General features: G+C 39.9%; 1 protein-coding gene across 10 annotated transcripts in view; it reads left to right on the top strand.

Moving 5' to 3' along the window:
* VWA8 (von Willebrand factor A domain containing 8) overlaps positions 1-17,198 on the top strand; it is a 416,362-nt gene that overhangs the window by 215,545 nt on the left and 183,619 nt on the right. For all 10 annotated transcript variants that reach the window (XR_009496658.1, XM_059892187.1, XM_025000014.2 and 7 more), the window contains exons 27-29: positions 7,551-7,659; positions 9,460-9,598; positions 13,408-13,607. Coding sequence is in view for 9 of the 10 variants with exons in the window: in XM_059892187.1 (XP_059748170.1) it covers positions 7,551-7,659; positions 9,460-9,598; positions 13,408-13,607 (448 nt within the window). In the remaining variant the exon portion in view is untranslated. The remainder of the gene's footprint in view (positions 1-7,550; positions 7,660-9,459; positions 9,599-13,407; positions 13,608-17,198) is intronic.

The raw sequence follows: 17,198 nt of genomic DNA, 5'->3' as shown, positions 1-17,198 counted from the left end.
CCAACTGGACTTCCCTGGTGGCTCAGATGGTAAAGAATCTGCCCGCAATGTGGGAGACCCGGCTTCCATCCCCGGGTCAGGAAGATCCCCTGAAGAAGAAAATGGCTACCCACTCCAGTATTCTTGCCTGGAGAATTCCATAGACAGAGGAGCCTGGTGGACTATAGTCCATGGGGTCACAAAGAGTCAGACATGACTGAAGCGACTTAGCATGCATGCAGTAACTTATTGAAGGGGAGAGAGTTAATAACCGTCAAATTTTCCCCACAATGTATTGGGAAAACTTAGTAGTGGAAAATAAATGAGGGGCTTTGGTTTACCTCATTTGGCCACCCTAAAGCCCACAGGAAGTCTAGAAACACCTCCCGGTATTACCAAGGGGCAGATAGAATCAGTTTGATTGGGTAACTTCAGAACACCCTGCATATGTGACTTTCAGTTGCAGTTGTTAACGCTAATAGCATCTTGTTATGTGATTTCAAAACAGATTCTATATGGGGTACCTGAAGGTCCTTCCCATACTCTGCCAACCAAACAGCTAGTGCTATTTTTAAATGGAAGCAGGCAGTCTGTAATTTCCATGACCATTACTTAGAGTGAGTTGGCAAGTTCAAAGCAGCTTTCATGAATATTCCCTGGGGGTTGTCAGTAAAAATTGGAGGTCTAGTAAAGTTATTTTTTCCCCAAATGGATGAAGGTTTTGGTTTTATTTTGTTTTAAGCATCTGTATGATATTTTGTGAGATTATTAAAGGATATATTAGACCAGTTTTTTAGGCTTTATTTCAACCTATCAACCGACCATAATTTTTATTAAGCTATGCTCCACCTCTGATTAGATTCCCAGATGTGTAACTGTTTCTGTTGTCTTCAAAGAGGCGATTTGGGGTGGACGTAGAGCTCCTTTTTATCAGCTTTAAAAAAGCAATTTTGTCTACCAGGCACCTGTTCTACTGATGTGGCCTGGCACATCTTTGCGACCCCATGGACTGTAGCCCACCAGGCTCCTCTGTCCATGAAATTTTCCAGGCAAGAATACTGGAATGGGTTGCCATTTCCTTCTCCAGGGGATCTTCCCAACCCAGGGATCAAACCCGTGTCTGTTGTGTCTCCTGCATTGGTAGGTGGGTTCCTTAGCAGCTGAGCCACCAGGGAAGCCCCTTCTATTGATAGGTGTAGGTGATTTTATTCTGATTATTTATATTCACTCCAGAACCAAAGGTTATGTAAGATCTGTCACTCATGTTTCACTCCACTCTCTAAAATGGTCACCGGAGACTCCCCCAGTCCTTAGAAGAAACCAGAATCTTACAGATTATTGCCTTCATCTTACAAAGGAAGAAATTAACACTCAGAGAAATTATCTAAGCTTTCTTTCACACGTCTGCAGAGCTAGTTAGTAAAAGAATTAGCACTGCTGCTGCTGCTAAGTCGCTTCAGTCGTGTCCGACTCTGTGTGACCCCATAGACGGCAGCCCGCCAGGCTCCCCCTTCCCTGGGATTCTCCAGGCACTTAGAACCCACTAAATCTGCATTGGAAAGAAATTGGGTGTATCTCCTTCCTTTGTTTTCTGCTCTGTTTTTAGAGATCTAATTCCCCTTTGGTGAACTGCTGAAGGCAATGAATACTGTTCATTCCCTAAACAAGCAGAGAGAGATTCTAGTCTACAAAGTCTTTCCTTTTGACATGGGAATGTGTTTTATTACCATAAGAGAGAACAGTTATAGTAAATCCCCTAACTCAGTGACTCTTCCACCTCATTAGTGGTAAAAAACAAAACAAACAAAAAAAAAAACTGGGAAATAAGTAATGACCAGTCAGGATAATTGTCCATGTACTTAAAATGTATTTTAAATGATAGATACAAAGCATATATGTCTTTTGATTAATTTATGTTATGATTTAGAAGAATTTCAATGTAAATTTCTTTTAGATTTCCTTCCTGTGATGTTAAACATTAGCATTTCAAAGGACAAAAATCATATTCCACCAGAATACTTGGTTTCACTAGTCTATGCAAAAAAAATCTAAGCCTTCCATGGTCTTATTAAGTATGTGGAGATATTTTGTCAGACTTACTCTTTTACTGAAAATAAAGTGATTTTCTAAATATCAGTATGTACTCTTTTAATGATCATGAAGCTTATTTCAAGCATTCATTTAAATTTTTAGTCATATTATGCATTATTTTTGAGGAACTTTTAACTCTGAATCATTTTTGGCCTTCACTTACCATGGAATAAGAAATTCATAACGAATTAAATGACAATGGTTTCTTTTGTAAAGATTCCAAAAAATTTAGTATGATTAAAAAGTAAAGGCTTTATCCTGAAAAAAATTATCTGTGGTTTTGTCCTTTAGTGTTGCCATATTTGTTTTTGCAAGTTATTGTATTTAAAAGTAGCTTTAGATAAAATGGAATCTAAACATAGAATAATTCCATTAGAAGTCAGCATAGTAGCTCCCATGGTAGGGGTAATGACTGAAATAGTCCAAGGGAGTTTCTGAGTGTTGGTGATGCTTGAGTGCTGGACACATAGGTGTGCTCAGGAGTAAGTGACACATTTGTGTGAATGTTTCTGTAGGTATTTTATGTCAGTTCAAAGTAAAAAAAAAAAAAAAAGATTAAAATGCTAAAGTAGATCCTATGAAATTTGCCCTGTACAACTTACAAACAAGTGACCTGTAGAATTTTGGTGGTAGTGTTTAGTCCCTGAGTCATGTCTGACTCTTTGTGATGCTGTGGTCTGGGGCCCACCAGGCTCCTCTGTCCATGGGATTTCCCAGGCAAGAGTGCTAGAGTGGTTTGCCATTTCCTTCTCCAGGGAATCTTCCTGACCCAGGGATCGAACTCACATCTCCTACATTGACAGCTAGATTCTTTACCACTGAGCCACCTGGGAATCCCAGTAGTAGTCTATACTACTTATTATTTGATTTCAAATTTAAGAGAATAGAATGAAAAAAACTGATGGATTGCTCCATTTTTCCCCTAAGTCCTTTCTATTACTCTAATAGGAATTTAGATGTTAAATTACTAAGTATTTACCAATTCAGGAAAAAGTTCTTAAACGTTAATTATATTTGTCATTATGGTAAAAACAAAGTAGGGCGTTCTACTGAGTTTCAGAAACCTTCTGAGTTTCTGAAATGTGAATTCTTTTCTTTTTCAAGTATATTTTAAACATCCTATTAAAGACTATCTTTTATTTTTTTTTTAATTTTATTTTATTTTTAAACTTTACATAATTGTATTAGTTTTGCCAAATATCAAAATGAATCCATCACAGGTATACATGTGCTCCCCATCCTGAACCCTCCTCCCTCCTCCCTCCCCATACCATCCCTCTGGGTCGTCCCAGTGCACTAGCCCCAAGCATCCAGTATCGTGCATTGAACCTGGACTGGCATCTCGTTTCATACATGATATTTTACATGTTTCAATGCCATTCTCCCAAATCTTCCCACCCTCTCCCTCTCCCACAGAGTCCATAAGACTGTTCCATACATCAGCGTCACTTTTGCTGTCTCGTACACAGGGTTATTGTTATCATCTTTCTAAATTCCATATATATGCGTTAGTATACTGTATTGGTGTTTTTCTTTCTGGCTTACTTCACTCTGTATAATAGGCTCCAGTTTCATCTACCTCATTAGAACTGATTCAAATGTATTCTTTTTAATGGCTGAGTAATACTCCATTGTGTATATGTACCACAGCTTTCTTATCCATTCATCTGCTGATGGACATCTAGGTTGCTTCCATGTCCTGGCTATTATACACAGTGCTGCAATGAACATTGGGGTACACGTGTCTCTTTCCCTTCTGGTTTCCTCAGTGTGTATGCCCAGCAGTGGGATTGCTGGATCATAAGGCAGTTCTATTTCCAGTTTTTTAAGGAATCTCCACACTGTTCTCCATAGTGGCTGTACTAGTTTGCATTCCCACCAACAGTGTAAGAGGGTTCCCTTTCCTCCACACCCTCTCCAACATTTATTATTTGTAGACTTTTGGATCGCAGCCATTCTGACTGGTGTGAAATGGTACCTCATAGTGGTCTTGATTTGCATTTCTCTGATAATGAGTGATGTTGAGCATCTTTTCATGTGTTTGTTAGCCATCTGTATGTCTTCTTTGGAGAAATGTCTATTTAGTTCTTTGGCCCATTTTTTGATTGGGTCGTTTATTTTTCTGGAGTTGAGCTGGAGGAGTTGCTTGTATATTTTTGAGATTAGTTGTTTGTCAGTTGCTTCATTTGCTATTATTTTCTCCCATTCTGAAGGCTGTCTTTTCACCTTGCTGATAGTTTCCTTTGATGTGCAGAAGCTTTTAAGGTTAATTAGGTCCCATTTGTTTATTTTTGCTTTTATTTCCGATATTCTGGGAGGTGGGTCATAGAGGATCCTGCTGTGATGTATGTCAGAGAGTGTTTTGCCTATGTTCTCCTCTAGGAGTTTTATAGTTTCTGGTCTTATGTTTAGATCTTTAATCCATTTTGAGTTTATTTTTGTGTATGGTGTTAGAAAGTGGTCTAGTTTCATTCTTTTACAAGTGGTTGACCAGTTTTCCCAGCACCACTTGTTAAAGAGATTGTCTTTAATCCATTGTATATTCTTGCCTCCTTTGTCAAAGATAAGGTGTCCATATGTGCGTGGATTTATCTCTGGGCTTTCTATTTTATTCCATTGATCTATATTTCTGTCTTTGTGCCAGTACCATACTGTCTTGATAACTGTGGCTTTGTAGTAGAGCCTGAAGTCAGGTAGGTTGATTCCTCCAGTTCCGTTCTTCTTTCTCAAGATCGCTTTGGCTATTCGAGGTTTTTTGTATTTCCATACAAATTGTGAAATTATTTGTTCTAGCTCTGTGAAGAATACTGTTGGTAGCTTGATAGGGATTGCATTGAATCTATAAATTGCTTTGGGTAGTATACTCATTTTCACTATATTGATTCTTCCAATCCATGAACATGGTATATTTCTCCATCTATTAGTGTCCTCTTTGATTTCTTTCACCAGTGTTTTATAGTTTTCTATATATAGGTCTTTAGTTTCTTTAGGTAGATATATTCCTAAGTATTTTATTCTTTCCGTTGCAATGGTGAATGGAATTGTTTCCTTAATTTCTCTTTCTGTTTTCTCATTATTAGTGTATAGGAATGCAAGGGATTTCTGTGTGTTGATTTTATATCCTGCAATTTTACTATAGTCATTGATTAGTTCTAGTAATTTTCTGGTGGAGTCTTTAGGGTTTTCTATGTAGAGGATCATGTCATCTGCAAATAGTGAGAGTTTTACTTCTTCTTTTCCAATTTGGATTCCTTTTATTTCTTTTTCTGCTCTGATTGCTGTGGCCAAAACTTCCAAAACTATGTTGAATAGTAATGGTGAAAGTGGGCACCCTTGTCTTGTTCCTGACTTTAGAGGAAATGCTTTCAATTTTTCACCATTGAGGATAATGTTTGCTGTGGGTTTGTCATATATAGCTTTTATTATGTTGAGGTATGTTCCTTCTATTCCTGCTTTCTGGAGAGTTTTTATCATAAATGGGTGTTGAATTTTGTCAAAGGCTTTCTCTGCATCTATTGAGATAATCATATGGTTTTTATTTTTCAATTTGTTAATGTGGTGTATTACATTGATTGATTTTGCGGATATTGAAGAATCCTTGCATCCCTGGGATAAAGCCCACTTGGTCATGGTGTATGATCTTTTTAATGTGTTGCTGGATTCTGGTTGCTAGAATTTTGTTAAGGATTTTTGCATCTATGTTCATCAGTGATATTGGCCTGTAGTTTTCTTTTTTTGTGGGATCTTTGTCAGGTTTTGGTATTAGGGTGATGGTGGCCTCATAGAACGAGTTTGGAAGTTTACCTTCCTCTGCAATTTTCTGGAAGAGTTTGAGCAGGATAGGTGTTAGCTCTTCTCTAAATTTTTGGTAGAATTCAGCTGTGAAGCCATCTGGACCTGGGCTTTTGTTTGCTGGAAGATTTTTGATTATAGTTTCAATTTCCGTGCTTGTGATGGGTCTGTTAAGATTTTCTATTTCTTCCTGGTCGAGTTTTGGAAAGTTGTACTTCTCTAAGAATTTGTCCATTTCTTCCACGTTGTCCATTTTATTGGCATATAATTGTTGATAGTAGTCTCTTATGATCCTTTGTATTTCTGTGTTGTCTGTTGTGATCTCTCCATTTTCATTTCTAATTTTATTGATTTGATTTTTCTCCCTTTGTTTCTTGATGAGTCTGGCTAATGGTTTGTCAATTTTATTTATCCTTTCAAAGAACCAGCTTTTGGTTTTGTTGATTTTTGCTATGGTCTCTTTTGTTTCTTTTGCATTTATTTCTGCTCTAATTTTTAAGATTTCTTTCCTTCTACTAACCCTGGGGTTCTTCATTTCTTCCTTTTCTAGTTGCTTTAGGTGTAGAGTTAGGTTATTTATTTGACTTTTTTCTTGTTTCTTGAGGTGTGCCTGTATTGCTATGAACTTTCCCCTTAGGACTGCTTTTACCGTGTCCCACAGGTTTTGGGTTGTTGTGTTTTCATTTTCATTCGTTTCTATGCAAATTTTGATTTCTTTTTTGATTTCTTCTGTGATTTGTTGGTTATTCAGCAGCGTGTTGTTCAGCCTCCATATGTTGGAATTTTTAATCGTTTTTCTCCTGTAATTGAGATCTAATCTTACTGTATTGTGGTCAGAAAAGATGCTTGGAATGATTTCTATTTTTTTGAATTTACCAAGGCTAGCTTTATGGCCCAGGATGTGATCTATCCTGGAGAAGGTTCCATGTGCGCTTGAGAAAAAGGTGAAATTCATTGTTTTGGGATGAAATGTCGTATAGATATCAATTAGGTCTAACTGGTCTATTGTATCATTTAAAGTTTGTGTTTCCTTGTTAATTTTCTGTTTAGTTGATCTATCCATAGGTGTGAGTGGGGTATTAAAGTCTCCCACTATTATTGTGTTATTGTTAATTTCTCCTTTCATACTTGTTAGCATTTGTCTTACATATTGTGGTGCTCCCATGTTGGGTGCATATATATTTATAATTGTTATATCTTCTTCTTGGATTGATCCTTTGATCATTATGTAGTGACCTTCTTTGTCTCTCTTCACAGCCTTTGTTTTAAAGTCTACTTTATCTGATATGAGTATTGCTACTCCTGCTTTCTTTTGGTCCCTATTTGCATGGAAAATCTTTTTCCAGCCCTTCACTTTCAGTCTGTATGTGTCCCCTGTTTTGAGGTGGGTCTCTTGTAGACAACATATGTAGGGGTAAAGACTATCTTTTAATAAAAAGAAGTAGAACTCACTTTGAAGTAAAGTATTCTTCAAATTTATTTATATGATCTGTAATACATGGCAACCCACCCCAGTACTCTGGCTTGGAGAATTCCATGGACAGAGGAGTCTGGCAGGCTACAGTCCACAGGGTCACAAAGAGCTGGACACGACTAAGCGACTAAACACTTTCAATGCACGGTTCTTATTTTTTCCTGTGACTTGGAAACAAGGAGAAATGTTTACTCTTCAAATTAATCTTTGACAGGTTGCCTCTGCCGGAGCAGACCTTCATGGGCTACTGGACAATTGGTCAGTCAAGAAATGGAATGCAAAAACTGCTGTGTCCAGCAGAAACTCATCATATAGACGTTAAGGTTGATATCATTATTTTTTCATTAGAATATTGAATGTTATCTGTTTTTCAGTATCTTCCCTGGAGGAAAATTTATTCAATCTTAGAAATGACTTATTCTGATGTTATTTCAGAATAGATTTAGCTTCTTCTGTGATTCTCAAGTGAGTCTGGCCTCTGAGGGTCATGATATAGGTAATTGCTAATGATTGGTAGAATTCCTAAGAGCTAATCTGTATTTTAGGAAAGTCAGGCAGGACAGTTACTCCATTATGTTTGTTTTCAAGAAAAAAGGCAAAGAAATATCAATCACTAGTTGCAGTAGCAATCCTGCTAGGTTTGACTGTGGGGAATTAACTGCTTATAAAATCAATAGAAAGGACAAGAGGGATAGAAGTCAAGGGGCCACTGCTGGACTTTTGGTTTCAGGATTAGCGTTTTGCTTCTGCACAATAAGACCGGACTAGCAAACTTTTCCTGTAAGGGGCTGGATAGTGGTGGCTCAGTGGTTAAGAACCCACCTACCAATGCAGAAGACATTAGAGACCGGGGTTTCATCCCTGCGTCAGGAAGACCCCCTACAGCAGGAAATGGCAATGCACTCCAGTATTCTTGCCTGGAAAATTCCAAGGACAGAGGAGCCTGACTGGCTACAGTCCATAAGCTTGCAAAGAATCGAACACGACTGAGCAACTGCACACACACACACACACACACACACACACACACACACGAGTAAATATTTTAGGCATGGTGGCCATACAGATTCTGTCACAGCTCCTCAGCTTTGCCATGGTAGCACAAAAGCAGCCTCAGGCAATACGGTAACAAATGAGTGACACTGTGTCCTAGTAAAATTTTATCGACACAATCAGGGAGTGGATCAGACTCGACCTGTGAGCTACGGTTTGTTAGCCCTTGTAGTAGAGCATAGACTCTGACTGCTCATATTTGTCAGATTCTCCTTGTCCACACTGACTGCAGGAGGATAGCTTCTGCTGCTCATCTGCCTTACAAATCTCATGCAAGTGCATTTAATTGGCAGAAGCTAAATCATATCCAGAATGCTTGCTGCAAAGGAGTATAAGAAATGAAGTATTTCGTCGTCTAGCTCCTAAGATACAATTTAGACAGAAGGGGTAATAGCACCCGTGAATGTGTGCATGCTCAGTCACTCAGTCGTGTCTGACTCTTTGTGATCCCATGGACTGTATAGCCCACCAGGCTCCTCTGTCCATGGACTTTTCCCGGCAAGAATACTGGAGTGTTTTGCCATTTCCTACTCCGAGGGATCTTCTCAACCCAGGGATCGAACCCAAGTCTCCTGCATCTCCTGTATTGACAGGTGGATTCTTTTACCAGTACACCACCTGGGAAGCCCCGGCTGCTGCAGTAGTCACTATCTGACCCAAAAAGTGTTGATTAATTAAGGACTGTAAGGGCATGCAAATCAACTGTATAAAAAAATTATTCTCCTGGTTTGGACAGCTCTGGGTCCCCATACTTGTAGTTCAGAACTTGCAGTTGACTTAGGAAAGAGTAAAGTAATGAGAACTCCTATGGGATTTTATATCTGATATATTTTCTGAATAAAAAGAAAATGAGAAATTAAATATGATAGCACATGTGAAAGCCTTTATAAATGCAACTATATGGTATTATTATTGTCATAAGTATCATGCCAGTCAATAAAATGAGAAGAGGTATGTCAAGATAGTGAGTATTTGAATTGAAAATCTTAGTTTGGAAGAACTCTAACTTTTCTACATTTTTATAACTACCCAAATATCTTATTGCAGATAACTACTTTTTTTTAAAATAGGGTCCAGCACTCATACACATACAGGAGTATCCAATAGAAAGACATGAAGGAAGATCCCAAACCTTTACCGAAGAATGTAGCTCCTGGAGGTTACCATTGGATGAAATGAACTTAATCTGTGATGTCGCTACAGCACATGGTATGTCAGTTTATTCTTTTGATTTTTCCTTCCTGCACTGGTTTTTTTTAAAAATCCAGATCAAAATAATCTCTAGACATCAATAAGTCTATGCTAGACTCAGTCACTGTGCCATGCTTGGATTGGATAGCAATTATATGTAATTTAGATCTAATTTCCTATAACAACCTAACAAAATACTATTGTGGAATCCACATAAGCATGACTGAGTTCATATGCACGTCTGTTTCTCATTACAATTGTAGCACAAAGTTAAACTCACCCCGGGCTCATGCTAAAAATAGAAGGGGGAAAGAAAAAGGAAAAACATTGGATTTTTTTTGGCTGGGATTCCAGTTTGGTGATTACATGTATTCTGAAAGCAGGGTTGGAGGATTTGCAGTCATTAAACCTCTCATTGTAAAGAATGGCAAATAAAGGATGTGAGTTTTTGGCGTCTGCATCTCTGGACTGTTGCCATTACCTACTGATTCATGCAGTATGTCCTAGGTACTTTTTGGCAGAAGTACCTGCCAAAAATTGATGGCAGTTACTAAGGTGATATCAACAGAAGTGATGACAGGGGGAAGGGAGAGACTCACTAACTTATCTACAATGGGGATTATTCAGGCAAAAATTAGGAAGCAAGCTTTTGTTTGTGTACATTCTATCAATGTTTGTTCCTAAAATCAGCTATGTTGAGTAAAAATATGTGCTTTTAAAATGTACAGGGGTTTTGTTGGTAACAGTCTGGTGTTCCTATTAAGATATTTTACATTCACTGTGTGTTGGGTTTATTGGTCACTTAGTCCTGTCTGACTCTTTGTGACCCCATGATCGTATGTGACCCGCCAGTCTCCTCTGTCCATGGAGTTCTCTAGACAAGAATACTGGAGTGGGTTGCCATTTCCTTCTCCAGGGGGTCTTCCTACCCAGGGATCGAACTCCAGTCTCCTGCACTGCAAGTGAATTCTTTACTGGCTGAGCCATCAGGGAAGCCCTATTATGTAGGGAATAATATGAATGTAGAAAGTGAAGAAGACCTAAAGAGCTTCTTGATGAAAGTAAAAGAGGAGAGTGAAAAAGTTGGCTTAAAACTCAACATTCAGAAGACTAAGATCATGGCATCTGGTCCCATGGCAAATAGATGGGGAAACAGTGGAAACAATGACAGACTTTATTTTGGGGGGCTCCAAAATCACTGTAGATGGCGACTACAACCATGAAATTAAAAGACGCTTACTCCTTGGAAGGAAAGTTATGACCAACCTAGACAGCATATTAAAAAGCAGAGACATTACCTTGCCAACAAAGGTCCGTCTAGTCAAGGCTATGGTTTTTTCCAGTGGTCATGTATAGATGTGAGAGTTGGACTGTAAAGAAAGCTGAGCACCGAAGAATTGATGCTTTTGAACTGTGGTGTTGGAGAAGACTCCTGAGAGTCCCTTGGACTGGAAAGAGATCCAACCAATCCATCCTAAAGGTGATCAGTCCTGGGTGTTCATTGGAAGGACTGATATTGAAGCTGAAACTCCAGTACTTTGGCCACCTGAGGCAAAGAGCTGACTCATTGGAAAAGACCCTGATGCTGGGAACAATTGAGGGCAGGAGGAGAAGGGGACAACAGAAGATGGTTGGATGGCATCACCGACTCGATGGACATGAGTTTGGGTAAACTCCGAGAGTTGATGGTGAACAGGGAGGCCTGGCGTGCTGCAGTCCATGGGGTTGCAAAGAGTTGGACACGACTGAGCGACTGAACTGAACTGAACTGAAAATGTCTTAATAGCCACACTAGTCCCTCACATAATTTAACCAACAAAAACTCTGTACATTTTAGAAGCACATATTTTTACTCAACATAGCTAAAGTTAGGAACAAACATCCACAGAACGTATGTGAGTAGAGAATGTGTATAGGTCTTACTGATAAAGTTTGAACTTTGGCTCTTGTCTCATTTTTAGAGATTGTGAATAAGTATGCTGTGAACCTCTGCCTCATGTCAGTGACAGGGGTTGTTAAACCTTGTCACAGTCTCACAGTTCTTCTCAACGCAGCATTCCAGGCAGCCACGGCCAGCCAGTCAGAACTGGTCCTTAAAAATGAAACTCATTTGCTGTCTCTCACATAATTTAACCCTCTGTTTCAGTATTGTCCACATTTGCAAACTGGACCTTTGTGTTGTTTTTTTAATCTCTTTAGTTTTTTTGCCTATTTTGTATTTGGGAGAGAAAAGAATATTTTCTTGGTTCTCTTAGAATCAGTTAGATAGATAGATATGTTTGAGCCAGAGACCAAACAGTACTTAATGCTGCAATAAGAGAGGACAATTGATGTTTGTGAAGTATATTTCTATTAATACTTTTATTATATTTCCAAAGTTGCTCAATAAATGTTGAATTGAATTTATTTGTGCTGATAGACACATTAAAAACATTCTTAAATTATAAGTCATGTGGTTCTGATGTTCGGAACTGTAGTTCCTACACAGCTCACAGTGTCTCCTAAATAACGCCTTTCTCTGATCTCCTACTGACTTGTGTTTCTTATCAATGTCAGCTTATTTGTTTAATTTATCTTTATATATATTTGGTCTTTATGTGTGCACATCACACACATACACACACACACACACATACAAGCACTATATTTTTTTCCTGAAATTTCCAGCATAGTCCCACATATTTCATTATCATAGCTTATACCTTAGTTTGGGGTTCAGAAAATATGACCACTTGTAAATAGATACCTGGATGATGAGTGATATTAATAGTGATTATTATACAGAAGCAGCTTAATCCCTTGCTTTAGGGTGCCCAGAAATAGAGATTATGGTTAACAGTCCAGAACCTGGCTACTCAAAGGGACGCCCTCAAGCCTAGAGCAGTGACATTTCCTGGGTTCTTACTGGAAAGGCAGAGTGAAACCCCACCCCAGAGCCCCTGCCTCAAGCTTAGAGCAGTGACATTTCCTGGGAGCTCATTGGAAAGGCAGAGTGAAACCCCACCCCAGAGCCCCTGAGTCAGAATCTGCACTTTCATTAGATCTCCAGGTGATTCACACACACTTGAAAGTTGAGGAAGCACTGAAATAGAATTCAGAAAAGGGACCTAGTCAAGTACTTGATTGAAAAGACAGGTTTTGTAATAATAAAAATACACAAATATGAAAAAAAAAATAATTTGGAAAATAAGATCCATAGAGCAAAGAATCAAAAAATGGAAATACTTATTTACTTGAAAACCCTGAAGAGCTAGTAAACTGGGAAATACCAGATTAGCAGACGGAAGATGTTGACCAGCTGTTATCCATCTGAGCCAATAATAAAATAAGAGGAAACAGACTTTTATTGAAGCACAAAATACTTTCATAGAAGGAAGAATTTCCTGACATTGAGGAGTGTTAAATATTTAATGGTGTTACTGTGAGATGTTACGGAATTCTTTGGGGGACAAATAGATACTTACTTCCTGGAGTATAGGCATGGTCCCATCTATTGATACGTTTAGAAAGAAGAAAGTGTTAGTCGCTCAGTTGTGTCCTACTCTTTGTAATCCCCTGGACTATAGCCCACCAGGCTCCTCTGTCTATGGGATTCTCCAGGCAAGAATACTGGAGTAGGTTGCCATTCCCTTCTCCAACACTTAGAGCAGGTATGAAATTGCTTCTCCCAGTGCTCTTTGACCAATCCATGTGCAGGTCATCTGCTGAGTTCTGGTTGTATGCCGTCTTATGATTCAGTTTTCACTGGACCTTTTTGGACCAGGCAGAAAATGTACTGCAGAATAGAATTAACTCTGTTTTTTTTTTTTTTTTTTTGGTCATTTCAGAAAATGAGGAAAATACTCTCTATGTAGTTGCATGCAATCCCGTGTCCTTATACTTTATGAATATGACTGGGAAAAGCGGCCACTTTGTGGACCTTTTCGACATCTTCCCGAGAACGGCCAGTGGAATCTGGCACCCATTTGTGACGGTGGCACCGCTGGGAAACCCCCTAAAGGGTCAAGTGGTTCTCCACGAGCAGCAGGTAACGACGTGGCCTCATTACGTGAGGGACAGGCAAGAATGTTTCCCAGCCTGTCACTGAAAGTGTGTGCTTTCATAAGGACTGAGGAGAGGGGCTGCAAGAAGGAGTCAGGAGTTGTGTGTTATCAGTACCACAAGGCAGGCTAACGCCTTCTTCTCTGGGGGATTTCAACGTGGGCTTTATTCTTTGAAACGTGTTGAGTGAGGGTTTCCTAACCTCGGTACTAATGACATTCGAGGTTGGATAGTTCATTGTTGGGGGCTTTCTTGGTGGCTCAGCAGTAAAGAATCCGCCTGCAACGCAGGAGACGTTAAGAGATGGGGGTTCAGTCCCTGGGTAGGAAAGACCCCTTGGAGGAGGGCATGGCAACCCACTCCAGTATTCTTGCCTAGAGAATGCCGTGGACAGAGGAGCCTGGTGGACTGCAGTCCATGGGGTCGCAGAGTCTACATGACTGAAGAGACTGAGCAGCAGCAGCAGCGGTTCATTGTTATGAAGTTTGCATTCTCTGTGGGGAGATAGATAGCAAGTGCGCCAACGAATAAATATGCCAGTTTCAAGCAGTGATGACTGCCGTACAGTTCATGGGATCCCAAGAGAGTCAGACACAATCTAGCGACTAAACAACAACAAGAAAAAATGTCTTAGGGAAAGATGGGAGTAGGGTGGGAGGAGTTGGAAGAATGAGTAGTACTCAAGAGTGTTCAGATAGCTCCGCTTAGGAGATGACACGTTATCTGAAACCCGAAGGGCATTCTTTATGTGGAGACAGCTGTGTAGCTTTACTGCATGGAATTGTCTTAGTCCAGGGGTCTCCAGCCTCCAGGATCGAATGCCTGATGATCTGAGGCGGAGCTGATGTAACAGCAATAGAAATAAAGTGCACAATAAATGTAAGGTGCTCGAATCATCCTGACATCCGCCCCATCCCCCATCCGTGAAAAAATTGTCTTCCACAAAACTGGACCTGGTGCCAGAAAGGTTGGGGACCGCTCTCTTAGTCTGTTTGGGCTGCTGTAATGTAGGTACCATAGACAAGATAGCTTATAAACAGCAGGCATTTATTTCTCACAGTTCTGCAGCCTGGCAAGTCCAAGATCAAGGTGACTGCAGGTTCAGGATCTGGTGAAAACCTCCTTCCTAGATAGCGGTCTTTTCCCTGCGACCTCACATGGCAGAAGTAGCAGGGATCACATCCATGTGTCTTTTGTAAGGGCACTAATCCCATTCATAAAGTCAAAAAGGGCATTCCAAATGTCAAAAAGGACACAACTTAGTGACTAAACAACAACAAAGTTAATCTATACTATCCAACAGAAAGGGATACAATGTTTTTATAGACCTGTTACCCACCTGGTAGCTACTAAATAGTGTGTGTGTGTGTGTGTGTGTGTGTGTGTGTGTGTTCAGTCATTTTAGTTGTTTCTGACTCTGTGACCCTATGGACTGTAGCCCTCCAGGCTCCTTATCCATGGGATTCTCCAGACAAGTATACTGGAGTGGGTTGCCATTTCCTTCTTCCCAACCCACAGAATCTTCCCAGCCCAGGGATCGAACCCACATCTCCTGTGTCTCCTGCAATGCAGGCAGATGGGTTGCCATTTCCTTCTTCCCAACCCATGGAATCTTCCCAACCCAGGGATTGAACCCACGTCTCCTGTGGCATTCTTTACCACTGAGCCACCCGGGAAGCCCTGCAAATAGTATACTAAGCATATTATTCATTCATCAAGTAAGTATCATGTGCTTACTCTTAGGGATACTTCCATAAACAAAACAAAAGTCCTTGTTCTGAGAAGCTTGTATTCTGGTGCAGAAAGATAGACAATAAGCAAAATAAATAATTACAACTTAAATTAGATGATGAGAAACAAGGGAGAGTAAAATAGAAGGAAGACTGCCATTTAAAGCAGGGCGGGTGACTGAGAAAGTGATATTTAAGTGGATTTGATAGCGTTGAGGGAGAAAAGAGATATTGGGAAGCAGAGAGTTCCTAGGGAAAGGGAATTATAAATTCAAAGACCCAGAGGCTGGAATATGCCTTTGGATCTTTAAAGAAGTGTGGTGGGGAAGATTGAATGAGGGCCAGAGTATAAAGAGGCGAGGCCAAAGAGGTCCCGCAGTGAGTTGGGGCAGGACCATGGTGGAGGGTGGGGACACAGAGGTACAAAGCCTTATGAATCATTCTACGGTTCTGCGCTGCCTGTGAGGAGAGGGGAAGAAGGTCTTAGGGGGCTTCAAGCAGATGAGCAGCTAGATCCGACATATATTTTAGGGATTTCTCTAGCTCCTCTGTGGTGAATAGTCTACAGGTATGAAGGCAGAATGAAGGAAACTAATTAAGAGATTTTTTACAATGATTCAAGCAAGAGATCACCCAAGTTTGGAAGTCATCAGTAATGATGGATTCTATATATATTCCGAAGGTGCGACTTAACAGGATTTCCTAACAGATCAGATACATGAAGTGACAGAGTAGAAGCTAAGGTCAACTTTAAGATTTAAGGCTTCAGCAACAAAAAGGGTAGACCTGCCATGAACTGAGATGAGGAAGGAATTGATTTGGGAGGAAAAATTAGATGTGTGATTCAATTGGAGATGCCTATAACAAAGCCAAGTAGATGATTCTGCTGTTTAATGGAGAACAGGAAGCATAAATTGGGAAGTCACTGGAGTATAAATGTTATTTAAATCATGAAACTGAAAGCGATGACTAAGGGAATGGAATGTGGGTAGAAAAGAGAAGTCTCAGCTCTAAGCCCTGGAGCACTGAAATATGAAGAAATCGGGGAAAGAAGGAGGAATCGACCGAGGGGAACTGAAGATGAGCATCTAGTGGTGGAGATGAATAAACCAGGATGTGGCATTTCAGAAGCCACATGACGACTATCTCAAGGAGGAAGATTGATGATTAAATGCTGACAACGTGTCAAGGAAAAGGTTGCATACATTATTCCACATTATTCTTCCAGAGGCTCAGTGGGGTAGCTTTAGCAATATTTACATGTGAGGAAACTGAAGCTCACGGAGTTTAAATAACTGCCCAGTAAACACTTGGTAGAACAGAAGTTCAAGCCAAATCGGATTGACACCACCAGAATTAAAGTAGTTTTGTCCACTCACTGCAGAAAGGTGGGGGCAGGTAGTCTGAAATTTTTTTAAAGTTATTCGTCATAGGAAAATATTGAAAAAATGCAATGTTTTTACTTGTTAAGTATTTTAAGGTACTCTAAGAATAAAGCATTACCCAGAACAGTGCTTTTAGGCTGTTTCTAATCAAGAATTTTTTAAATCTCGTAAATAACATATCAGGGTTTCACTGAGTTAAGTAAGTCAACTTCAACTTTAGGCTTTGCCTAAGTAATTATGTTGAGGCAGTCCGAGCACAGGTTGGAAAAGAATTTCCAGACACAGAGCATTTCAGAAGGGAGTGAGTTTATTCAGAACAACGAGCAGACATAACGTGGGCACTGCAAGCGCAGAGGGCCGACCTCCTGACAGACCAGAGAGAGTCAGTTTTTGTGGGTTAATAACCAATTTTTATAGCCTCAGGGACAAAAAAAATTCCTCCTGGGCCGTTGGCCATGGTGA

This window comes from Bos taurus, chromosome 12, assembly GCF_002263795.3.
Source record: "Bos taurus isolate L1 Dominette 01449 registration number 42190680 breed Hereford chromosome 12, ARS-UCD2.0, whole genome shotgun sequence".
Lineage (NCBI taxonomy): Eukaryota > Metazoa > Chordata > Mammalia > Artiodactyla > Bovidae > Bos > Bos taurus.
This window is presented reverse-complemented; position numbering and strand designations above follow the sequence as displayed.